A 26590-nucleotide genomic window follows, 5' to 3' on the forward strand; every position below is an offset into this window, starting at 1 on the left:
ATACCAGTCTTCCTAAATTAGTAATTTCATTTTAAATGAAAAAAGTGGAGACTATTATAAAACATATTCTGAAATGTACAAAAAAGTTACCTGTGAATACATGTTGATTCTTTAAAAAGACTTGGATTCCAACTCAAATAAATCACATCATAATACTGGCAGAGATCATCCCATGAAATCCAAAATATTCCTGAAAATTAGATGTCTTTGTTAATCTAAAAAATATCTTAATGATAAATGATTTAAGTCAGTTAAACATATTTCACATTATTAAAGCCTGTTATTTATTTAAAGATCAAATGGTATTAAAATTACAAAAAGATATATTTACCATTGTCTATTTTTTGAGCTGTTCGAGGATCAAAGTTTAAATATTTTTGTAACTCTGGGGTCCAGTTTTTCACATCATTTTCACTGTATCTTCCTTTCCAACGTAAATGGCTCCAAGGATTTTTCAACTGGATAAATCGCAGCCCCTATTAAAAAAACCCCACAAAACAATGAAGTTGCGACACAGTTTTAACCACATTTTTATTAGTTATATGATTCTCTGAATACTTTTCAGTTCTTTCCCCGCCAAATCAATTTGAAATTAATGCTCTCTAACACTGTCACCATGTCACATACCTGATCAAAAACTATAAATGCCTGTCTATCCATAGAGCTATGCTAGCCATACGCTAGTCACTAACCACATGTGGTTATTTAAAATAAAATTTAAAAATAATTTCCTTAGTCACACTAGCCACATTTCAAGTGCTCAAGAACCACATGTAGCTAGTAGCTATGCACTGCACAGCAGAGAATGTTTCTGTCACGTAGGAAGTCCTACTGGGCAGTGCTCCTTTAGAGTATCAGTTACTTTCTGTCCTTTTAGAGCCTGCTCTACTCTGGCTCCAGTATTTTCAGCACTCACACTCCGTGTTATCTTTGCCTCTAATCTAGTCTTTCCTCTCACAATCCCATAAACAATCCTTATTCTATTTCACCTCTAAAGGCATTTGCTCATGCTGTTTCCCTTTCCTGGAAGGCCCTCTCTGATCTCTTTTTAACTACCCTTCCTTTCAGATCCTCTTTAGCTTTTTCCTCCACTGATTGTCTCTGTGAAGATGGAAGCAGTGAAGAAAAAAGAACATGGACTTTGAATTAAATGGGACCAAATTCCAGCTCTGCTACTTATCAGCTCTAAGGGCACTTTGATTTCGTCATTTACCCTCTTTGAGCATTTGTTTATTCATATGTAGTAAAATGAAGATTATAATGTCTCCTAGAAGACTTGTGGAGATTAAATGAAGTAACATGTAAAATATGTAGTATTCAGTAATTTCCTTTTTTTAATAACTACCTCTCCTCTAAATTTTAGAGTGCTAACAATCCATATTACACTAATTTAAAACAAATAATATCCTCTATTGTTTCCTACTCATGGAAATGTAGGAATCTTATCTCTCAAATAAGATGGTAAACTCCCTGAGATGGTAACCCTATTAAACTTTTTCAGCGGTCATCGAGTTTATGGAAAAGAGTGTTAAGGTTATGGTAAGTGCTCAATAAATACCAGGTGTGTCTATAGAATCGATTACACTGATTCAGAAAAACAAGAGTGTAAATTCAAAAGTATCTGTCTTATTTCAAGCAGTCAACCTAGGAAATGGTATCCTTTTTCTAATGATGTCATAAATCAAACTGTTTTGGAAACTTAAAAAAAAATCCTTCGGTATTTTAAATGTGGCAAATCTTGGCCTGGGATAATGTGATTTCTGGACATAAGCAAGACTCATTTATCTCGAATTATATTCCCTAGAATCTTCATTAATAATTTATTTTCTCAATTTCTTCTATACCATTTGTGCCTCATTCCTGCCCCTACCACACATCAACCAACAGACACAGAACTCTAATTCCTTGTTTATATAACCTAGTTCTACATGAGCAGAAAATCTGCCTATTTCAGGACTCTCTCACTTCTTAAAAAAGAAATATAAAGGAGAGGAAATTACTACTAAACTTTTCAGAGGTAGGTCCCAGGCATCACTGACTTTTAAGGATACTGAGATATGGCTGTAGGTTTTGTCTGGATAGAGAACCAGCAATTCAGAGGGCCTTGAATAGGGCAAGAAATGCTAGAAAACTAAAAAAAAAAAATCTGGTTTATAATAAAACATCCCACTTCCAAAGTAATTTCCAAGTGGCAGAAAAGGAAAAGCCTTGGACAGATTCAGAAATCCATTGGTAAGATATGTCTGGGCTTAGAAACAGCAGCCTGAAACTGAGATGTACCTTCACAGTAGACTATGGAACATCACCTCAAGGAGAAGACAAAAAAAAAAAAAAAAAAAAAAAACCCAAATAAGGATTGAGACTAAAATGAAGATCTTAGAACATGCAAAAGATTAGCAGTCAAAAAGGATAATACTTTCATGCAAGTATTAATAAGAAAATCTTATTAAGTGAAGAAAGTGATGAATGACAGAAGATTGGGAGTAGCTTTAGTTAAAGATGAGGCTTAGCTGCACAAAAAAGATTCTAGAGATAAATGCCTGAATGAAATAAATATGGAAACATTTTAAAATAGAAATCAAAACTAATGAAATATCTCAAAATAGACAAGAAAAATAACATAAAAATGATGAACCCAGAAAACTCTACAGATAGATACTCCATAAAAAATACTGGAGAAAACCCCCATAAATTTTAACACATCTAAAGAAGCTTTTAGTTAAAGATCAACCGTGACCGCAAAAAGTTCATGTAAACAAAAGGAAATTGGGGGCAACTCCACAGTGTGAGATGTCTCCTCAAGCTGGGTGAGTAACTTGCACAGAATCACCAAGTGAACATGACCCTTATCACAGTGAAATACCTGTTACCAGGCCACAGTTTCCTCCATCTACACATGTTCTAAAATGCCTTAATCCTTACAGAATAATTGCCACGTGGAACTGATAGTGTGTGAATAACGCTACTGATCTTTTACTAAAAAAGCTGTTATTTGAAATTCTTACTTCACTGGCATTAAGCAATTTTTTAATATTTTGGTTTCACATCAAACCACAAGTGTGTATTTTTCTCATAAAAATGTTATTTGTCTAGTTTCCTTTGCACAATCAGAACAAATAGTCATATTATTCAAAGGAAATGATATAGTATTCAGAGAAATCTTCCTCCAATTCAAGCTTATTTTCATGTTAACTGTTTCATTATCTAAATTTAAATCTTCTGCCTTAATACTGGTCACCTATTAAGACCTACCACAAAGGATGTTCTAACAATAAAATTATATACATAGTACTAAATAATAGTAACTGTTATTCCCAATGTTTTGATTGTTTATGGCAAATTACTTTCTAAAACACAAACCTCTCAGCTCAATTTCACATAAACTTTCATATTTTTTAAGTAGTCAACTTTCATGCCATTTTAAAAGAAGACACAATTCTACACAGTATGGCTGGTGGGGGGAGGGTGCAACAATGACTGGCTGATTTAGAAGGCCTTGAGGCTATAAATTTTTAAATGTTTCAGCAGGTCCCTACTGCCTTCATAATTCATATAATTCCATATGCCACAGAAGAAACTCTAATACACAGTGGCATCCCATTATTGCTGATTGATCACTACTTCTTTTTAGAAGTTAAAGCAGGAAATTGAAAGACACTGCTAGTTAAAGCTTCCCAGTGAGTAGGCAGCTTAGGTATCATACCATTAGGGAAAAAAGAGTCCTTTCTCAACACAATCTTTGTATCTTCTAATCCAGAGAACAGATCCATTTTTCAGTTAAATATAATCAATAACCTGAGAAGGAATGAAGTCAACCATCCCAACATCTGAGCACAGAGAAAGGGTCTGAAAGGCCAGATGGCATGCAAGGGCTGCTTGGAAGAGAAACACAAACCCACTGGCATGTTTCTTATTCATAGGTATCTTATGTATGTATGTATGTATGTATGTATGTATGTCTTTTCACAGTATTTACTGAATGTCTACTATGCTCTAGAACCTAACATTGTGATTAACTCCCAACACCAACATGCAGCCCCGAATCTTGAGGGCTGTGTATTCACCTCAACTCTTGCTACTTTTATGGAAAAGAGAAAGATGCACATAGTATTTCTGTTCTGCAATCAATGTCTATGCTGTCACTGTCTTTACAATTCCCATCTTTTTATTTCATAATTCCCAATGGTAGAGAGGTCAAGTTGTTAAATTTAACAGGTAGAATGATTTTCAAACTTCACCTAATCCTTAATTTGTCAGTATTCAGAAGTCTAATATATCATTTGGGATCCTCGCAATGTCTTATTAACAAGAAGAACACGAGAAAAAACTTTTAGGCAAAACCTTGAATTCTCTAATGTCCAAAACAGCATATGCATGTGTGGGAACCAGACCCCATTTCTCTCCTTCAGCCTCAGTCATCATTCCAGTTGATGCGGTGATGAGGACATCCCCTTTGTGAAACCTGGAATCATCCCAAAGGACAAACAATTGAAGGAAAACACATTTGTAATCTCAGATCATACCATCTTTTCTTTAATAGTCCACATGAAAATTTCCACAAATCTGGAATCTTTTCTAAATTAAGCTATTCCTACACTCCCGGAAGAACTTTCAATAAGTATATTTGTATTTCACAGCACATCAGATAATTTATCCCTATCAATGAAGGGAGAAAGCAAATGCTAAATTTTCAAATGATTTACAAATAAAGATGAACATGTGAAATGCCAATATGCCCTTCCCCAAAGCAATATCATTTTATCAAATGATTGAGTTTTCTAGTTTCACTAATGAATGTGTAGTACCCTGGTTCCCCGAAAATAAGACCTAGCCGGACAATCAGCTCTAATGCATCTTTTGGAACAAAAATTAATATAAGACTCTTATATTAATTTTTAAGACTCATATTAATTTTTAATTATTAATATTAATTAATATAAGACTCATTAATTTTTAAGACTCATATTTATTTTTAATTATTAATATTAATTAATATAAGACATATTAATTCTTGCTCCAAACGACGCATTAGAGCTGATTGTCCGGCTAGGTCTTATTTTCAGGGAACCACAGTACTGTATAGACAATTTTCCGGTCCCTACAGGTTAACAATGCTTTTTGAAGTAAAGGGGGCTGTATCCATCCACTGCCTTAAGAGTATGCAAAATAGGGCAGCTGGTTGGCTCAGTTGGTTAGAGCATAGTGCTCATAACACCAAGGTCGCTGGTTCGATTCCTAGATGGGCCAGTGAGCTGCACGATACACAACTAGATTGAAAACAATGGCTTGACTTGGAGCTGATGGGTCCTGGAAGGACACACTGTTCCCCAATATTCTCCAATTAAAAAAAAAAAAGAGTGTGAAATAAACTAGAAGCTAACAGCCACTCCCCCACCTATATGTAAATTATCCATTTAAGGCTTAAGTTACCTTCCTCTTTATGTTCTCAGACTTCTCTTTTCTCACCTTACCTCAAATTGGTAAGTACTAAGGAAGTACAAAATAATTTTTCCATATCACGTCACAGATTCAAATGTTTTAGATTATCTATAATTTGGATTAACTATATATCCATCAGTGAGGATAATTAAAGGCCAACGGTAGTAAGTACATAAAGTGGAGCCTTTTAAAAAATCAATTTTCCTAATAACTGAATAACTGAAAATGACAGCCTCTGAAATATCTATTCTAAATAAGACATGAAGTTTTTGAAATAGCCTCTTTCAGTAGACAAAAAAAAAAAAAAGAAAAAGAAAACGAAAACTTTACCTTTGATAAAGCATTCTGAATGAATTATCCTTACTGAAAGTTTGACTATCTGAATGCATTGCAATCCTTTCTGGTATCCACCCAGTCAGTGCATGAAGATCAATATTCTGCAACATAAACACATTTCAGGACGGTCAACATTTTTTTTCAAGCTCTTAAATACATCCCCAGGGTACTATTAAATCTCATGGATTTGGTATAATGATTTTGATAAGAATAAACCAGGACATAGTAAGTTGTTTTCTACCAGTAATAAACTTCTTATTTAACTCAAATTACCACCTGGATTTAAGCACAAACTTATCTTTTCCTTAATCTTTGCTGCTTTTGCTGAATATAACTTTGCTGCTTTTGCTGAATATAACAGAATTGTTTTATGAATAAATATGATGAAAACTCAAAACATGTAACAGAAAAAAACTGCTTTAATGATGACGATGATGATAGTCACACACTATTTCGTGACTTTTTACAAAACGATAGTTACTTTCCTAATGTTTTACATATATTCTCATTCTTTCTCTCAGCTGCACTGGGTAAATTAACAGGTGATAGATTACAAAGCTAAACTAAAAATATTTGCAGGATAGAACCATTGAGCATGTAGGCTGGGAAGAAATTTTAACATCCTATTGCATTTAACTCTGACCTAGGCATTCTCTGACTAGCATTATTAGAACCAGAACAATGGAGGAGGCTGGGTACTAGGCAAGGAAATTAGTCAGATATGAATGACGGGCGATTTGCATATATTACATCATTTAATCTTCACAACTCTGACAGGTGGATATTATTCTCATATTACAGGCAAGCAAAGAGGCTAAGAAAGGTTAAATACCTTTTCTAAGGCCACAGGCTGGTTAGCGTCACAATTCAGTCACGCTAATCTAATATCTGGTTTAACTCATACAACTAAAGGACATTGGCATGCATCTCGATTTTACAGGTTATGTTAAGGTTGGGAAAAAAACACACAAAAAAACTCCTTGAACCTGAATTTACCAATCAAAAAATACATGTAAGATGACAATATGACACATCCCTTTGATCTGAAGAGGATTTTTGGAAAGGTACATGTTTAAATGGCCTGTATCCCAACATAATAGCAGACACATACATTTTAGGCTTTCCTGAATACCAAATCTACATAGTAGGTCCTCGGATAACGTAGTTTCTTTATAATGTTGATTAGCTGCCATAGAAACTAAACTCTTGTTTATATCAATTAGCCTGTAGTAAAATTGGTTTCATTATGTCATTTTGCTTAAAGTTGCAGAACCTACGGAAGACATTAGGTGAGGACTTACTGTACAATGTGCTAACCTTATAAAAAAAAAATGTACTCCCATCATAAGATCAACATTTTTCAGAGATTGATAATCTGTTTTCTTTTCCTTCAAACAAAAATATCATCTATAATTTTTCATATTTAAAATAGTCATATTAGATAGCATAAGTCTGTGTCTGGATCATCCTATTACTTACTGAATTGGATCCTGGGAAATCATATCCTCCCATGACTTTCATGTATGCTTTTTCAATGAGAGAAACCCATAATTCACTTTTGTTGTTAGAATAAGAACAGAGTAATTCTCCCTTATGATCAACAGGTAATTGGTCATCAATTATCACCTGGAGAAAGATAACATTAATTTTCTTAGGTGGTACAAAATATCTTAAAATCTTTTCTATCAAGAAAAAAAAAACCTTTCATACTGGTAAAATGAAAGGCATAATACGCCTATTATTAAGGTAATGAGAGTTTCCTATTTCTAGAATCTAATCAGTTTTAAAACATTACATGATCTCTTAATTCTAGTTACAAATTAATCTCCCTGTCAGGTGTTAACCTTGAGTCAAATGGTTAAATGTTATGACTCTACCATCAAAATTATTAAGTATTCTAGAAATATACATTATATCTAAAATAATTACTTTTTGGAACATTCTATAAATTTTCCCAAAACCATTTAAAAAAAATTTTTATACTTGTCATGGTTTTTATTTTTAATTATTAACACATTACTGTTAGTAATATGTATAATATCAAAAACTCAAAATCAACAAATGTTTAAATGTTTACATGTAAATGTTTACACAAGTAGCATTTCTTAATGATTTTACTTAAGATGCAAAGGTGGGGAAGGGAGAGAGAGAGGTTTGGGGTGGGAAAAGACATTATTCACCTTTCTTGGGACACCATTGAGGTGAAGTTTTACCATATATTTTCCACATGGATTGTACTCTGGCTCACCATCCTTATTCTGAGGGTAAATTATGCTTTTGTAAGGAAAACAAATATTGAAATACCAACATTAATATTCAATATAACTACTATGCAGGATATATTTTATTTAGACATATGCTATTGTCTTGGCAATTTTATTAAAAATAACCATGAGAATGTTTTTTCTATATAAGCCTAGAAAAAGAATTTCTCCCTAATCAAAGTGCTTTTTTAATGTAGATAAATAAAGACAGTATTTATGAGAGCATACAGCAGGGCATAAGTTTCACAATACTCTGAAAAATGCTGTTTTTAATTATATACTCTAATAAATTTTCTATTAAGTAGATATATTTTAAGCCAATTAAGTAATCTACTACTGGCCCCAAAAAGTAAAAAGAAGACCATTTAAATTAATCACAACTGAGGCAACTAACTACAAATCTGACAGAGATAAAATTAGCACAACTCTGATACAGTTCCACATAATTATCCAGTAAGATACTTGCAAATCTTTGTACTTTCAGGACTTAACAAACAAAAATCACTCAGGAAAAATTGTATGAAAAAATTATGATGTTTAATTATTATAATGAATTATGTGAAGCCAATAAAACTTTTAAATTAATAACATAGTTTATTTAACTCAACATTTCCAAAATATGATTTTGACATGCAATTAACATAAAAATTTTACATTTTTTTGTGCTAAGTATTCAAAATCTGATGCATTTTAGACTCACAGTCCATCTCAATTCAGACTAGCTATTTTAAGTGCTCAATATCCATCCACAGGTGGCTAGGGGCTACCAGACAGTGCAATTATAAACATGACATGACTTTACTTTGAACCATTTCATTTATTTCAAGACGTGTTTATTCTATATATCTTAACTGTATGTGCATACGTCCTTAGACTGTTTTAGCAAATCTGTTCACATTCACAAATCGTCTGCTTAATACATGGGTCATAATCTTCTGAGGGATATGCCCTCTTCATTTTCTGTGTCAATAAGGCCTAAGTTTTAAATTTCTAGTTAAAAGAATTATATGAAAAGGGCTAAAGGGATAAATATAAAATTTTACCTGGTAATCAACTTCTTATTAAATCGTCTTTCATAAGCTGCACTGATAGCCAGTGATGCCACAAAGGAACAATCTGATACTATTGTCTGTTAATAAGAATTTATGAATATATATTATTCATTCAGGTAATTTCAACATTACCACAATATTGCACCTAGCACCTGACTTTTAATACTAAATATCTTGACTGTTGCTTGAGTAGGAAAATAATAGAAATGCCATACTGCCAACATACACATATTTTGTTCAAATTCTAGAAAAACCAAATAAAGCATTTCAGTGAACTTAATTTAGAATAATTAAATATGGATGATGCATTCCTTATGCGGATAAAAGCATACTGAATCACAGTTTCTAATGATAAAAATATTTAAAGGTATTTTTAAAAGTTGGTTTATTATAACATGACCAATTAAGATGAACATGCGTATCAAAAGATTGATACGCATCTTGAATCACAGTTTTTCAGGATCATTATTTTTATATTAATATGGAAGACATTTGTGACTTCAATGCAAGACCTAACTAAAGTTTGCAATAAAGCCATATTGTTGTTCCAACTCTGAAGTGTTATAAATAAGCCCAATATCTATCTTTTATACCTATTCTCTTACCAAAAGTGAAATGTAGACTCACAACTTTCTCATCTGCAAGCACGTATCAATAAATAAGGTTTATATAAACATGTTTATATAAAAATTGCTCAAAACAATTATTCATACTTTTATTATCTCAGTATGTGTAAGTCAAAGTGTGCAGAATAATTTTTCCATGTATTTGTATAATAAAAAACTCTAAGAAAAAACTCAAACTTATATGTAAATTACTCTAAAATGTTAGGTTTCATAAAAATATTATACAAAATAAATGTTTACCTGCTTTATGCTGAAACTTGACACAGTATAAATCATTGTAGGATTGTTGGTGAGGTCTTCTGGGCGTACCCACTTAGAAAATGTAGCTTTTTGTTTAGGTGATAATGGTAGCTTGCCCAATCTATCACTGAGGTAATAAAAATTAAGAAACAATAATAATAAAATTAATCTTAAACGGTGACTCAAAACCAAAATTAAATTTCCTAGCTAATTTTTGTTTTTGTTTTTGGTATAGTGATCATAGCTATATTTATGTCATCCTAAAATAATTCTCTGGTCAAACCTGGCTCTTTACACTTAACTATGAATCCAGTCAATCGGATCATCCTCCTCAATTAAAAAAAAGTACACAGATAACGGAAAACAGAAGAGCAACCTAAATTCATTTATACTTACTTTAACAATATTAGTTTAACACATGGCCATATTTGAGAAATTTAGTTTCAAAAATGGAACCATAAACAATACAAGCTGATTCATTCAAAAGGATCTAGGAAGGTACAGAGCTTTATGTTGGTTTTGGAAAAACTTTTCTCTGCAAGGCTAATAAGAGTAGCTATTATAATTATTGAGTAATAACCATAGTCCAGGTATTATGCTGAAGCATTTTACATAAATAATTCACTGAATCCTCAAAACAATTCTATTAAAGCAAATATTTTTGGAAAAGGCTTCAAGTAATTAAATAACCTGCCAAGGTCATACAACTAAGTGGCAGAACTGGTATTTGAATCCAGGTCTCTGGTGCCAAATGCACCGTTCTTATCCATTACCCTCTACTCAATGTGTGTTGGAAATATACAGGGTATTATTTCTCTAAAATTGACGTATAGTACAAAATAAAAAACATCTAACTTTCCTCACACCTCTTCTAGAGCAAGGGGCAACAAACCTTTGGGTTTCAAAAGATTTCTAGGATAATATAAGGTATATGATATGCAAACTGAAACAAATGTAACATTGTGTTTTCAAAGAATGTTCACAGATATTAGGAGAAAGACAGTTTTGTAGTCAGGTGTGATCTGCAAACTCCTGGTTAAAGTATAGGTTTTTGCATTGAAGTACATCTCTACACTCTAATAAGCCCATGTTTATTGTAAATCTCTTAGAGTAGAATATGGTATATAACACTTCTCAAAGTGTTTTGTTGATCATCTCATAGAGCTCGTAGAACCATTAGTGTTGTAGGTAACATTTTGGTATCTGTGTAGTATCAGAAACTGACTATAAACAGAAGGTGAGCTGAGTGAATTCAGAAGAATTTAAAGACAGCCATCACAAAATTTTGAGGGGAAAAAATAAGGTTAATTCAAATCTATAATCTAATTATTTAGTATTACTAACCTGCCATGTGAATCATAATACAGAATAAATCCAAGATTCCTTAATATTTATTCTCAAAAATGATCACTAAATTACCAAATTCAATTTTCTTTTCTTATAAAGATTTAAAAACATTGTTATAATACATGACCAGAATAGAAAAAAAATTTTAACAATCACTCAATCTTTCTACCAGAGTCATAAATTATGAATCCTTTTCCCATCAGTCTTTTATCTTTGAATTTAAAGATGTTTACTGTTACTTTTTCTTTTGATTATTCTCACCATACAATAATCTAGAAAACAAGGAAAAAAATCTTGCCAGTTAGAGTAGTTAATTTTAGTATCTATTCTTAATTTTTCTCCAAATTTAATGAGTTATTTACCAAGTACCTCCTATATACCAGACATTGTGCTAGACAGTTGGATGCAACTTAATTATTCCAACGGTGACAAGTGCTATGACTAAATTAAGGCAATTTGCATGGTATTACATTTTACTGTTTCAATTATATTGTAAGCATTTTCCTGTTATTTAATTCTTGAAAACTTGATTGTTCATGGCTATGTAACATTCTTCTTACAGACATTGTTGTACGAGCACTAAAATACGATTTATCTTAATTTGTGCATATTACACAAAGATTGGAACTAGAAGTTTACATCTCTACTTTCATATAATTATTTAAGAACATACCAGAATAATTGATTCATATTTTCATAATTATAATAAATAAGTAAATATCTTTCATATAAATCTTTGACTACATTTGTAAATACTTTATTTAGAATTGGTTCCCTAAAGTGAAAAAACTGGTCAAAGGGGTAGAAACATTTTAACACCATTTGAAATGTACAGCCAAATTGTGTAATATAATTTAGAATTTAATGAAATAATTATTTTTCTAACAGTTAACCCTTATTATATAGTGCTTGGTATATAACAAGTACCATTATAAGTGCTCTATATTTCATTAACTCAATGATCACTGTAACTGTATGCAGTAGGTTCTGTTATTTTAAAACCTGAGGCAGATTTAAAAACTTGTGCAGTGTCACACAGGACATGAAACTGGACAGCTTGGCTCTAGAATCCGTGCTCTTAACATCCATGTTTATAAAGCTTCTCAGATATAAAAATGTATTAGATCCCAATCAGTAACTAGCACCATGCAGCTGTCTCAGTGAAGAAATCAGGTTGACAACATACTGGCTTTGAGATGTCTAACTTCTGCCCACCCAAGAACAGCAAAATATCAGAAATGAGAAAGGAGCTCTGTTGTTTTTTATAGAGCCTTTCATATATCCTGTATATAATAAGCATTCAACTCTCTGATGTTTTCTGATAATATAACATGTTCATCGCAGAAATTTTGAAAAATGTTTTAAGAAGTTAAACCACCCTCACCCAATTTTGCTACCTATAAATAATGACTCTAAACATTCTGGCGTATATCTTTACATCATTTTTCCTATTATCTATAAATACATTAAAAATTGGATGTTATATGTATAATTTTCTTCTTTTTTACTAGATTGCAAGCATTTATTTTCCTACATTTTTCAAGAACTCATTGTTTCAATAATTTTTGGCGATAACAGATGCTTTGATGAATGCTATTATATATATTACATCTTTGACTGAATTTTGATTTCCTTAGGAAGACTAGAAGCTGGGACTCTTGAACCAAAGAATATTTTTAAGGCTCTTGACATAAGCTGCCACTGTACGGGAAGGCTATGCTAACACTTTCATAATTAACCCTCTCTTGAATTGTAGCTTCTTAGTAAACAACAATATTGTCATTCTGTTCCACTTTTTCATTCAGTTCTTTTCACCAAATATTTACTGAGTACTTACTTTGTGCCGGGTGTTGTGCTAGACACTGAGTATAATGTTATGCAAAAGGAACATGCGCCCCTCCCAGGCAAATGGTAACAGGCACTCTTACTGTGTTGCTCCACTGCCTCTTCAGAGCCACACTTCTCTTCCAATCAATTTTTTTTTTAATTACAAATTTTACTTTCAAGGCTATGAGTTTAACTGGACTTTGGAGTATGGAAAAAGCACTAAAAAATTTAAATGATTTTGGAAGTGAAAATTGCAACAACGCTTATTTACCAGAAAGGCATCGGATAGGCAAAACGTTCCCTTAGGTCGATATTCATGAAAGGAACATATTCTATACCGTTTATTTTTGATGTTGTCCTGTAAAACACACAAAAAGAAATCTGAAGTCAATGTTCAAATCTACCTTAATTACCAAACTTGATTTAAATTCCTTAAAATTTAAATGACAAGGTATAGTACTTACAATAAAATTAAACTAACAAATCTCTTCTTGTTGATAACTTTATTTGGACAAAATTTTCACAAAATAGTTTAATACCAGAAAATAACTGATTCAATTCAATTCATAAGAGTTACTCTCTTAAGACTGACATCCTTCACAACAAAACAAAAATCTCATGATAGGCCTACAATAGAGATATTGAAAGAGTCCTTGACACCAAGACGCAAAGTGAATTCTATCCTAAGTCCAAAGGGAGAAAGCAATGGCTTAGTTATTTTGGGATTTAAAAAATAATTCTGGAAAATAATGTTCTTTATATTTTCTGGGTATGAAACTATGGAAAGGGCAGTGGAAGGAAGTGTTGCAGATAACAGCTATGGCCTCTTGACAAATTAAAGAAACGTGGTTTGTAGTAAACTTGTGTATTTTCTTCATTTTGGGTACATATTTATTTGTATATATTAACTATTTCCTTCTTCTGTTTCTTTCCTTCATTTTATTTAGAAGTAGTTGCAGGGTAACTTCACAACTTAATTTCTAGGTAACAATATTTAGGGAGACTGTGACTGAATTTGAGGACCAGTTAATACAGTAAGTGATGGATACAATGACTACGTATATACTCATTTTGAGAAGATGAGAGCTTTTCACTTGTGTGGATGCCGGCAGTTTATTAGGCAGAAATAGAGTTATTTTGCTGTAGTATGGAACTTCAAATGTGTGCAGAAGAAAGCTTTTGGATGCAGAATAGCCCAAGTGTTGGACTGTTACTAATTTATTGTCTTTCAACTCCAAAACCACCTTTTTTATCCGGCTCTGTGTTGTGTTAGTTCATATGTAATTTTCCTAGGCAAAGAGAACCAGACTAGTAGGAGTAGAATTAAAATCTACAGCAGGAAAAGAAAGAAAAATGCCCTCAGGTGGATGCTACATAGGAAGGAGCACTTTCAGCTCAATTTTAGGAAATTAAAAATGAGCAACTACATGAGCTCTAAGCAGACTGGATCACTTCCAGAGACCAACTGAAGCACAGCCATACTGGCTCAGGATGTAACCGAAGATTTCCACATCACTGTTGTTTTGCATTTTTAACATCCCTGAGGCTCTACCAGACACTGAACTGGCTTCCTAGAACAGGGGTTGGCAAATGTTTTCTATAAAGGCCCAGAAAGGATATAGTACTGGCTTTGCAAGGAGGTCTCTATCACATATTCTGCTTTTTGTTTTCTCTTTTACAGTCCTTAAAAAAAGTGTAAAACCCATTCATAGCTTAAGGCTTCCCCTTGCTGACCCCTGGCCTAGACTGCAATTTTTTTCCCATTAGGGCTCTGGTTACAAAGTTGCATACATGACTGATTGGTCATGTATGACCTCTATTTTGCTCCCTAAACTTTAGTGCTAAATTTTGAAGAACGCCAGGATTTTCAGAAAACAAATGTCTAATACAAATGCTGATACAGAATATATTAGCACAAATCTTAAGTATTTCAAGTTGTGACTATATGGAAATATAATCTATAATTACACATGATAATAAAGATGTGAACAGGACTCAGCAAACCTAATTGAGAATAAAATTACCTGCATGATTATGTTAACAAAATTGTTCATTACAATAAATTATAACTGATTTACCTGAGAACTTCTATTTCTTCTGCTGTATATCTCGGTCCTTGTGCATCACACGACTGTGGACTTATAAATGGCTGAGGTCTTTCAAGGAAGGGATTAGTTCCTAGTGGAAAATATGCTCTCGTTGGAGGTGGCTTTGGTTTAATATTCGTTGACTTGATTTTACATAATGGCTTTGTTAAAGGCTCACTCAATGCTTCTGCTCTATAATAAAAAGAAAAACTGTTCTATTTTTCTTTTCACATTTAAGATTTCCAGAAAACAAAATTTACTTCAAGAACCAGTCAAGCATTCCTAATATAAAATTAGTATATAAAATTCTTACATACCAGTCAACTGTTCACCACGTAAGCTACTCCCAAAGGTATTTTTGCAAACAATATTTTTTTCCCCTCCTCTTCTTTCGCCTCCCCCCCAACTCCAGTTCAAGCCGTTGTTTCTCAGTCTAGTTGTGTAGGACACAGCTCCCTGGCCCATGCTGGTATTATGAGCCTTGCGCTCAACCCAGCTGAAGCAGTTGGTTGCTGGTCGTCAGTCGGCCACTCACAGCAGCTCACGGCTGCTCTCACTGGCTGCCAGCTGCTCATGGCAGCACACGATAGCACACAGCAGCCCGCGGTAGCTCACAGCAGCCCATGGCAGCTCATGCCAACTTCTGGCTGTCCACAGCAGCCCAGCTCCAGGGAAAGCCGTTGTTCACAATCTTAGCTGTAGAGGGTGCAGCGCTCTGGTCCATGTGGGAATCGAACCAGCGACCTCGGTGTTAGGAGCACGGCGCTCCAACCACCTGAGCCACCGGGCCGGCTGCAAACAATATTCTATGACATTAATTGAACACTTACTGCATGCCAGATGCTATGCAAGGTAAGGGGGATACAAGAATGTATAAAACACAATCCCTACTCTTAAGGCGCTCATAGTTTTGTGGGGAAAGAAAGATGCTAGAATGGAAGTTTTACATGGGATGAATGCATAGCAGAAGATATTAACTTAATTAACTGGGAAGATAGGGTGAACTAATTTTTTCTGAACTGATGTTTGAGCTGCAGAGAAATCCACCTGGGGAGTGAGGAAACATTCTAAATAGAGAGAATAGCATATTCAAATGTGCAGAAGTATGACGCATCATAGTGAGTTAGAGTAATTTCAAAAGAATGAATACAGACCCTGTGAGTGGTGCAAATGAGAGGTGGTAGGAGACGAGGCCAGTGGCAGGGGTTAGATTACAGAAGGCCCTGCACGATATTCAAAGAAATTTTGACTTTGCTCTGTCAAAGACTAACAAACTGAAAAACAGAAGTTCTTAACCTGAGGTCCATATATGAGATTTAGGAGTCTTGTGAACGCTTTGGAATTATGTGCAAAAAAATTTTAATGTACATTTTTCTTCATTTTGAACAGATCCTCAAAAGAGCCCATGACTGACCCACCCCCTTGCACTTAGAATGCACCCAGAGAATACTGGAAGGGTTATCAGCACAGGTAATAAAAGTCACCTACGATTCTGACTTGATGAAAGACGGTAACTATGTGTCAAGTGTCCAGATCTTCATGAATTTAGAGAAACAAACTAAAGGTTAGATAATGGTGATGAAAAAGAGGGATGACTCATACATAGCTTAATAAAAAAAGAAGGGTTGGGGTGGTATGGCTCCCTAGTCAGAGGCTCAAAAGGAGGTAATGTTACAGATTCACGTTGTAAGTGCAATTTCCACCCTTTTCCTTTGTCTATAACACTCTTCAGGAGGTATAATTCTGTTATGCAATTATATTCATTCTTTCAGTACACCTACTGAGCACATACTGTGTGTCCTACTGAGCATTTTGCTATGTGCTTAGTTACAGCACTTAACAAAACAGAGAAAATTCTCTGTACTCACAGAGAATCTGTGACTCACTTACACTGAGAGGATGAGGGTTGGAAGGGACACAGACATTAATAACAAATATGATAAACTGGTAAATTTCATGTGTCTTAGAAAATAGTAAGAGTTATGGAAAAGAATATTAGAATAAAGTAAGCATGATGAAAGTATTGGAGGAGATTCAATTTTAAATAGAATGGTTAGGGCAGGACTTACAGAAAAGCTGACGAGCAGAGATACACACACTGTATAATCTGGGGTCATCGACTGAAAAATAACATTGACTAGATGTTTAATCACCAAAAGGATTTATCTGGGAAAAAGGGCTGCAACCCAAGGCATGCAGACATGGCAAGCTGCGTGCACACTCTGGCCTGTAATACAAAATGGAGGGGTATTTATATAAGGGAAAAATTTATATTGGAGGGGGATGTTAAAACCATAGAGCTTTATTATAAACAGCGTTCTTCCTATAGAGTTCTTGTGATTATGTAGAGCATGAGAACTTCCATAAGCCCTGGCTCCTTCCATAGACCCTCCTGACCTATTATGTTTGCTTAAAGTTCCAGTTCATCTTTATCAGGGTACGTGTATGGCTGTAAGCTGGCTCATTCTCAATTTCTCTATTTTTATTATTAGCTCTAGAAGGTTCTCTGGAAGTTCTCCTCTTTAGAAGTCTGATATTATACAACAAAAAGTAAGTCTTCCATTTCAAATATCATATTCATTTCTGTGTCGCACATAGAAAAAGCTAAACGAAACATTTCTTGATTTATTTCTTGAATTTAAAGCAAGGAACTAGAGAAGAGTAAATTCATTCAGAGGAAGAGGATAGACTTGTTCTAAATCTCAGGTAAAAGGTGGAGGTTTGTCTACGAGCGCTACCACACATTTAGATAAATCTGTCACATTTAAGTGACACAATACACTGCATCCATGGTAAGAAGTTGAGTGACCAAAACTCACCTGTCTAGTGCCTGTCGAGCCAACTGTTTCAGTTTATTTTGCAGAGTTTTATCAGCAGTTTCAGAAGACTTAAGAGAAAGAGACAGACATTCTGAAGCATAATTGTTTTTTTAATTTGCTTGACCTATGCTATTTCTAAACAAAAAATTTACAACGCACATTACACTTTTTGAAATTATGAGAGAAAAAAAAGACATTTTATTGTCATCCTTAAAGGTATCATTTAAAATAGTTAAAAACTTGTCACTGAGATAAGCTTTAAGACTACTTCATGTAGACAGGTGGTAACTGGAACACAACTGTACGACCATGGAGGCATGGAAAGCTGAGCAGCAGGAACCTCAGAAGACCAGGACTTACCTCCAGTTTCAGGTACCCACCAAAATCAGGCTAGTTTCCCGAACAAAATAACCTGGACAAAAAGCCAGTGCACTGGACAGTCCGAGACCATTCTCTCCCACTTCATCTCATCCTCCTGTCAAATATTCTGCTCTTATGCACTAGATGCCCCGTAAAGCTAACAGTCCCAAGCAGGGCTTACTTCTCAGAGCGGTAAAAGCCACTGAGCATATAGATTTTACACCGCAAATTAATAAAGCTTTCCCAAACCACTACCTTATTTTTTAGTGTATGAAATCGAAAAAAAGGGGGAGGGGAAGGAGTTTATTCTAAATTCATAGATTTGTGATGGTGGATTCTTTCTGAAATGAATTAATTTTAGTTGTATGTAAAAAGGTTAAAAAAAATACCTGTAATTTAAAAAACAATTGCCTCATGACTCAATTTTAATACTATAAAATTTTTAAGAATATGTTAAAATCCATTATTAATTTTCTACTCTTTAGTATCTTTGAATGAGTAACTTAGTTACTTTTATAATGATACAACAGAAATTGTTAAGTAAAATTCACTAGTAAGGGGAGAAATTTCTTAGCATAATTCCACCAAATTTAACTTGTAGCTATACATACGGTTTTCAGACAGAGATCTACAGCTTCTGTATACAATTCTATAGCATCTTCAACATTCCCTTTTTCATCTTCATCAAAAGCTTGTGTAACAAGGAAATGGGCACGCTCCAAGTCCAATTGATGTTTTGATTTCAAAGGACCAGCACTCTTTGACTGAACTAGGATAGGAATAAAGCCATGTAGAAGAAATATTACCTACATATATATATCCAGGAAACAACATATCATTTTAATATATTTAAGACATTCTTTACCAACTCCATAATCCTTCATTTAAAAAGCTTAGCAAGGTAAAAAAAAAAAAAAAAAAAATCCTTTAAAACTTTCCCCCTGAATTTGTCTCCCTACCAGCACTTCATTTAAAAAATAAAACCCAGAAGTCCTCCTCCTCACATTCCCTCCCCACCCAAACCAAACCAAACCAAAATAAAAACTTGAAAAATGCTAAAGCTAAAGAAACTCAATTATGTTTTAAGGTAATTCATTTTTTTTTCTGGTACGGACAATAATTGTAATACTAGGCCATGATGATAAATTTCCTGCTGTTTCCTATTTTTTCTGCTCTTTGAAGTGTTTCTGTTTGTATTTAATATAAAGATATACATCTACAAGGGACTTGTATCCAGAAGACAGAGGGTGAAAGGAAACAGTATACACATTTTAAGAAAGGAAAAAATTGTATTAATTGTAATACTCAATACAGCAAAAGCTGATAACAAAAGATGAATACAAGTCACGTTTGACTTCTGCAGTTACAAGAGGTGCTCAAAGTGGTTACCATCAGCGTCCAGACACTTCTGATGACGGTGAACTACTGCCTGAGCATAGATAACATCTCTTAAGATGTGTATACATTCTTTTGGCACCCCTGGTATCTAAAGATCGCTTACAACTCAACAATAAAAAGACAGCTCCAATTAAATAATGTGTGATGATCAATTCTAGCATCAACTTGTGATAACTTAACTGGATCACTGGACGCCCAGATAATTGGCTAAACTTGATTTCTAGATATATCTGTGAAGGTGTTTCTGAATGAAATTAGCATTTGAATTGGTTGGAAAAGCAGACTGCCTTCCCTAAAGTGGGAGGGCATCATCTAATCCATTGAGGACCTGAATAGAATAGGCAAAGGAAGTAAGAATTTGCCCTCTTCCTGTCTGCTTTTCCTGCCCTTGAACCAGGATTTACACCATTAGCTCCCCACTGGTTTTCAGGCCTTTGGACTTGAACTCAACTACATCACTGGCTTTCCTGGGTCTCCAGCCTACGGATGGCAGATAGTGGGACTTCTTAGCCTCCATAATCGCATAGGCCAATTCCTCATAATAAATCTCTTTACATAGCTTATTCTGTTTCTCTGGAGAACCATGATATACAATAAGCAAAGGATCTGTATAGCTATTTTTCCAAAGAAGATATTCAAATGGACAACTGGTACATGAAAAGATGCTCAACATCATTAGCTATCAGGGAGATGCATACCAAACCCACAATGAAATGCCACTTTATACCCACTAGAATGGCTGAAATAACAAGTACTAATAAGGATGCGAAGGAAATGGAACCTTCATACATTGTTGGTTGAATTATAAAATGATGTGGTCACTTTGCAAACTAGTTTAGCAGTTCCTCAAAAACTTAAGACATAAAGCTACCATTATGACCCAGCCATTCCACTCCTGGGTATATATATATATCCAAGAGAACTGAAAACATGTTCATACAAAAACTGACACACAAAAATGTAACAGCATTCATTATTCATTATAGCCAAAAGGTGGAAACAAGCTAATGTCCATCAACTGATGGACAGATAAACAAAGTATGGTATATTGATACGATGGCACATTATTCAGCCATAAAAAGGAACGAAACACTCATATATGCTACAACATGGATATACCTTGAAAACATTATGCTAAATGAAAGAAGCCAGACACAATAGACCACATAATGGATGATTCCATTTACATGAAATGTCTAGAACAGGAGACACAAAATAGATTAGCAGTTGCTAGGAGCTAGGGAGTGGGAGGAATAGGTAATGACTGCTAATGGATAAGAAGTTTCCTTTGGGGGTGACAAAAAATGTTGTAAAATTAGATAGTGGTGATGGCTGCACAACTCTGGGAATATACTAAAATCCCCTGAATTGTACACTATAAAAAGGTGCATTTTACAGTATGTTAATTATAACTCAATAAAACTGTTACTGTTTTAAAAGTTTTACATTTTGTTTGTCTCTTAAAGATATATGGTGATCTTTTAAAAACTTTAACCCTAGGTAACACCTCTTTGAAATATGTACTAATCCCATTTATAAAATGAAGAAACCAAAACTCAAAAATGTTAAAATATCTAGCTCAGCGTTTCTCAACCTTGGCACCACTGACATTTTCAACAAGGTAATTCTTTGCTGTGGACTGTCCTGTACATTGCAGGATTTTTAACAAGATCCCTGGCCTCTACCCAACTAGATGACAGAAGTATACTCCTCGCCTCTCCCTATTGTAAAAACCCAAAATCTCTCGAGACATTTTCAAATGTCTCCTGAGGGGCAAAACAGCTCCCAGTTGAGAATGACTGATCTAGCCTAAGATTTCATAGCTACAAGTAGAAGGGTAGAGACTCAGGTCTTTTAATTCCAAGTCTTGAGCTCTTTATTTTACACTGGTGAATTTCAAACTGTGTTACTCTTCCCAGCCAAAAGCCAACTCATCTCCCAAAAGTCTCTTGATTGTTAGCAGGTTTTATCTGCTTTAAAAATTGGGTTTCTGAATAAGATTTTAATTTGATAAATGTCTCTTCTGCTTAAAATAATAATTAATTAAGGAAACCATTTACTTCTCTACAGATTACACTCAATTTCTTGAACAACATTGGTCAAAAAGCTGGCAAAACAATTAAGGTATATTATGCTTTAAAATTCCTTCTTGAACTTTTACTTCTGTTTCACTGGCAAATTTTTATTCTTTCAAGAGATTAGGGCTATCTCATTCTGTGCCTCAGTATCACATTTATAAATATCACAATTATATATTTAAGAACCTCATTACTTGGTTGGGAAAATGAAGTACCTTTGAATTCCATTGTATTTTGAATACATGAATCAGTGTAACTTTGTATCAAGTGAGGTCCTGTGGACAGGCAGTCCACCTTTTATTATATACAATTTCTGGGCCCTGTCTTTAAATCAACTCATCTTTAGGGGATCATCACAACAAGAAATTCAATGATCAAATCTACTTTATCCTAACTATGGGCTTGTATCTATTCAGAATGAGTGGTGAATGTATCACACAGTCTATCAGGCAATGCTGAATGAGGAAAGATTCCTCTAAGCTGCCTGTGGCTTTACTATACTCCCACAGAAAAAAAAGGGTTAAAAAGGAGGCCTTACTGAGATGAATGCATTTCTAAAACAAAATGTCAATAGGTGATCATTTTCTTTTCTATCCATGTGAATAGCAGATTTTGATAGAAACTACTCACCTCTAACAAAATTGTGATCATTAAGCCCTGTGTACCTGTTTCACAGCATTTGCCATGCTGTTTACAAAAATAAATACAAGGTGTTCCAGGTTTCTGCTTACATGTCTCTTTTCCAAGATCCATTGGTTTAAAAAAAGAGTTTAGCTAAGACCTTGAGGTCGATGATTCTGACATAGAACAGACTGTGAACCTACTGCTGAAGTCTTTAAACACTGACGAGTAGTCATTTAATCTTAGTATCAGGAGGCATGTGACAGATATTTAAAAAGCAGATTTTAATAGGGTCCTAATCCTGACTCTGCCAATGATACACTGTCTGAATGTAAATAATTCACCATCTCTGTACCTCTGGGAAATTACAAGACTGGACTGTAATATCTCTACGGTTCTTCTTCACAGATCACTTATTTCCATATTATGATGTTTAAAGATGTGGCTACCAAAAGAGGAATGAGCAGCAAGAGTGAGGATCAAGATTCAAAGACAAGAAGGAAAGAGAAATATAGAGGGAAAAGATGTGATGGGAGAGAAGAAAAAAAATGCAGTGACAAGTTTAGTAGTCCTTTACTAACCTGCTGAATGTAAAGCCTGAACTCTTTCCAGATACTCATTTATTTTTTCTTGAATGTGTTCTAGGCTTGATCCTGCCATCTCAGCATAAATTAAGGCTTGTGCAGCTTCCTAAAAATAAAGCATTCAAAGGAATTACAATTTGAATTTTCTTCACCAATTTCTAACTCACCTATTGGTTTCTACGAATGAAAAAACAAGAATGTCTTTTAAGATGTTAGTAACTTTTTCATAAAGTGATGAGTTATATAATCCCCTAGTACCTTTTCTTCAGTGCTCAATGCTCTGAATTTTCTCATACTGTTGAAAATTTACATAGTAAAACAGGAGGGATTAATTATTATAAACATTTTCTTAGAAGAGCTGTGGTTTATGTTTTCTGTTTTCCTTTTTCTGTATACAATAGATCAGACTGAAAATTATATACCTTAAAAAGGTGAACTGAGCATTAAAAACGTTAGAACAAAAAATAACCAATAAAATAAAATTAAATGTCAAGAAAAGATAAGAAATTATAAAAGTTAAATATCTCATAGTGGAAAGAAAATCTTTTCTTCCACAGAAAATACCGTCAAAGGGTGACATATTTTAAAGTAGATTTCAGTTGTATGAAAGCAACTCATTTTAATTAAGAAAACATGGATTCATCTTCCAGTTATTCATTCCATAACTTCCACAGCTGTTATGATGTGGCTAGTGAGGAAGCGCCTCCATTCTCCCATCACCATTTCAGGAATGTTACCAATACCCCACCACCAAGGAGGACCAGAGAGAGATTTCTCCAAGTAACACCTTCTCTGCAGTAACCTAAGCGTGTGCACTTCATGGAGCCTCATGCCTAATTGTCTGGATCCAAAGAAGCCATCTACTGAGCATCGCTTTTTGAATCCAGTTATTGGTGCAGGAGTTGTTTCATTCAGCCTAACAAAATCAGTAAGAAGAGTCAGTTTCGGTACAAATGGAAATTCTGTCTAAAGACTGTGGAGGTAGAAAAGATATAATTTTCTCAGATTCTGTAACTCAGATATTTAAGGGGAGGAAAATATAACTTTACATGTAAACATTAAATATTGTTATTTTAGGTACCACTATTATCTAAATGTATTATAGCTACACTTAACTTCAATGAACTGTTGTAATATGTATGTGTATAAATACATATTTTATCCCTTAAATTATCTTGCACGTATAGATTTTCAAATAATTATCTTGCTTGAAAGAAATAAAGCTAATATTTAAAATTGCTGACATCAATTTTATTTTATTCATTGCATTTACATTTTAAAGTGACTAACAGGGAATCCCTTATAAAACAGCATTAAGACAGTAAACAATATTTCATAAAGTTTATATAAATAGTTCCAGAAACACAACCACTTCTGACTTTCTCAAGGATAAAAAATCTTCATAATAACATGCACGTAATCCTATAACAAAACAAGAGGTACATGCATAGTATTTCTTTTGCTTTAGAAAAAGCTATTTTATATGGCACTATTTTAATCTATGAATATTTATCAGTTATTTCATAGAACTAAAAAAACCAGAACTTTACTTTTACAGAAATACCACCTTCATAAAATTGTCCCAAGAAAAGTCCAAAAGAAATGATTCTGAAACAAATCAGAAGTCTCTAAATATGGATTATAAAATAAAGGCAATAAAACAATCTGAGAAAAGCAATCCACACATTACTGATGGTATATACGTTCATGGAAAAAAAGTACTACTACTGTATTTTCAAACTCCGACATTCTTTCTAAAAGAAATAATGATAATATAATAAAGATACAACTACCTCCACAAGGAGGGAGAGGGCATAGCTAGAGCTGGAGGGATGTATTTGCATGCAAATCCTCAGGACTGGAGAGCAGAGAATGGACTGAGGAAGCTCATATTCTGATTTAATAATTCTGCCCCGAGTAATTTATCCAAAAGAAATATCAAAGAAATGTGTAAAGCATTAGTTATAAGGATAGTAATTGCACCATTACTTATGATACTAAAAAAACTAGAATGAACCTAAATTCTCAATACAGTTTGTAAATAAATTATAGTACATCCACATAATGCAATGCTATGCATCTATTAAGATTATAGAAGTAAATTTAATGACTTGAAAAAAGTTCAAATTAAAACAGCTTAAAAATAGTATAAACTGTAGGATCCAAGTTTATTTTAAGAAAGATGTGTACACACACGCGTAGAAAAACAAACCAAGAAATAGCTATACATCAAATGAGAGGATAAGAGACGTTTTCTTTTTTCAGTTTACTTTTTATTTATTTTCTTCCACGAACATACATTATCTTAGTGTATATTAGAGACCACTTCCCAGTAGCCATAAATCAGAACCAAGTGACAGAATTACCTAGTTACTAACTACCCTACCTAACTACTGCCGCCATAAGCAGCTCCACGGTGGGCACTTGCCAGTCAAGACTGCAACCAGAGAAGTGGTCGCTCCAAAGCTAAGACCAAACCTCCTCCTAGCGACAGAAGCCCGGATGGGCGTGGGACCAGCCAGGTCACTTCTCCCCCGAAAAGGAGAGCAGGAGGAGCAGGAAGAGGTTAAAAAGCAAAGCCAAGTGGGCCTGGTAGCCTGGGCACCTGGACCCTACCCCTTGGCCTCAACGATCGAAGCCGTGCTCCCAGGCTTACCTTGTAATAAAACACGGCCTCACAGTAGCGACCTTCATGATCGCGCTGCACTGCCAGCCGGGCGAACTGCACGGCGTCCCGCTCCAGCGCGGTCGAGTCCATGGCGCCGAGGCCTCGCACCGGGGGTGGGAGCGATGCCCTGTCACAGAAAGACTCTTCGCGGACCGCGGCGCCCCGGGATCGGGGCGGGGACGCTGGAGCACCACAGAAGGAGCTGCAAAGTTTACTTTCGGCGGTTGAGGAAGGAAAGCGGGCCTTCCCGACTCTGGCCGGCCGCGATGCCGCGCCCCCCTCGGCGCAGCCCCAGATCCCAGCCTGCGGGGCCGCCCCACTTAGCGACCTCTCGCATCCCCCCCGCCCCGCCCATTGGCCGTACTGCGCAGGCGCAGCCCGGCCCACGGGAGTTTCCCTGGGCTGGGGCTGCGAAGGACCAACCCACCGGAGTACGTGGAAGTGGCCAGGGCCAGGCCTGCTGAGTGTCGGCGTGCACGTGATCGCCAAGGCGCCCCGGGATTGGGCGATTGAAAGAAGAGCAGTGGGTATCACCGCTGTTTGGTTGGAGGTGTTAAGGCAGCTGGAGTCTGTTGCTGGACACACGAGAGGACGGGTTCTCTGTCCGTCTGTCTGTTTGTCTGTCTATCTATCTATGTAAAATAAAGTTCATTCTATTTAGCAATTACCATATGGCTTCATCAGATCCTTTTATAGATTGAAGCTACCTTTTAGCCTCTAAGCAAACTTTGGGGTATATTCCTATGTGTTAAAATATTTTTCTATTTTATCATTCTATAAATTATTTAGTCATTACTCAATAATTCCAATCTATGCATAAAAATAAGATAAAAGGAAAACAAAA

The 26590-nt window shown here is 34.8% G+C and overlaps 1 protein-coding gene across 2 annotated transcripts in view; it reads right to left on the minus strand.

The window, feature by feature from the left end:
• CAPN7 (calpain 7) overlaps nt 1-26095 on the minus strand; it is a 36061-nt gene extending 9966 nt beyond the window's left edge. The window contains exons 1-14 of one of the 2 annotated variants that reach the window (XM_033131763.1): nt 25735-26095; nt 23076-23184; nt 19009-19166; nt 18038-18105; nt 15210-15410; nt 13403-13489; nt 9958-10084; nt 9083-9168; nt 7956-8049; nt 7255-7401; nt 5770-5876; nt 4342-4462; nt 332-476; nt 91-190 (exon numbers count right to left, since the gene is read on the minus strand). In XM_033131763.1, the coding sequence (XP_032987654.1) occupies nt 91-190; nt 332-476; nt 4342-4462; nt 5770-5876; nt 7255-7401; nt 7956-8049; nt 9083-9168; nt 9958-10084; nt 13403-13489; nt 15210-15410; nt 18038-18105; nt 19009-19166; nt 23076-23184; nt 25735-25836 (1652 nt within the window). In that variant the 5' untranslated portion in view covers nt 25837-26095. The remainder of the gene's footprint in view (nt 1-90; nt 191-331; nt 477-4341; nt 4463-5769; nt 5877-7254; nt 7402-7955; nt 8050-9082; nt 9169-9957; nt 10085-13402; nt 13490-15209; nt 15411-18037; nt 18106-19008; nt 19167-23075; nt 23185-25734) is intronic. The other variant, XM_033131762.1, reaches the window with a different exon arrangement.
• Between the last annotated feature and the right edge of the window lie 495 nt (nt 26096-26590).

Source organism: Rhinolophus ferrumequinum, chromosome 17 (genome assembly GCF_004115265.2).
Source record: "Rhinolophus ferrumequinum isolate MPI-CBG mRhiFer1 chromosome 17, mRhiFer1_v1.p, whole genome shotgun sequence".
NCBI classification, from domain to species: Eukaryota; Metazoa; Chordata; class Mammalia; order Chiroptera; family Rhinolophidae; genus Rhinolophus; species Rhinolophus ferrumequinum.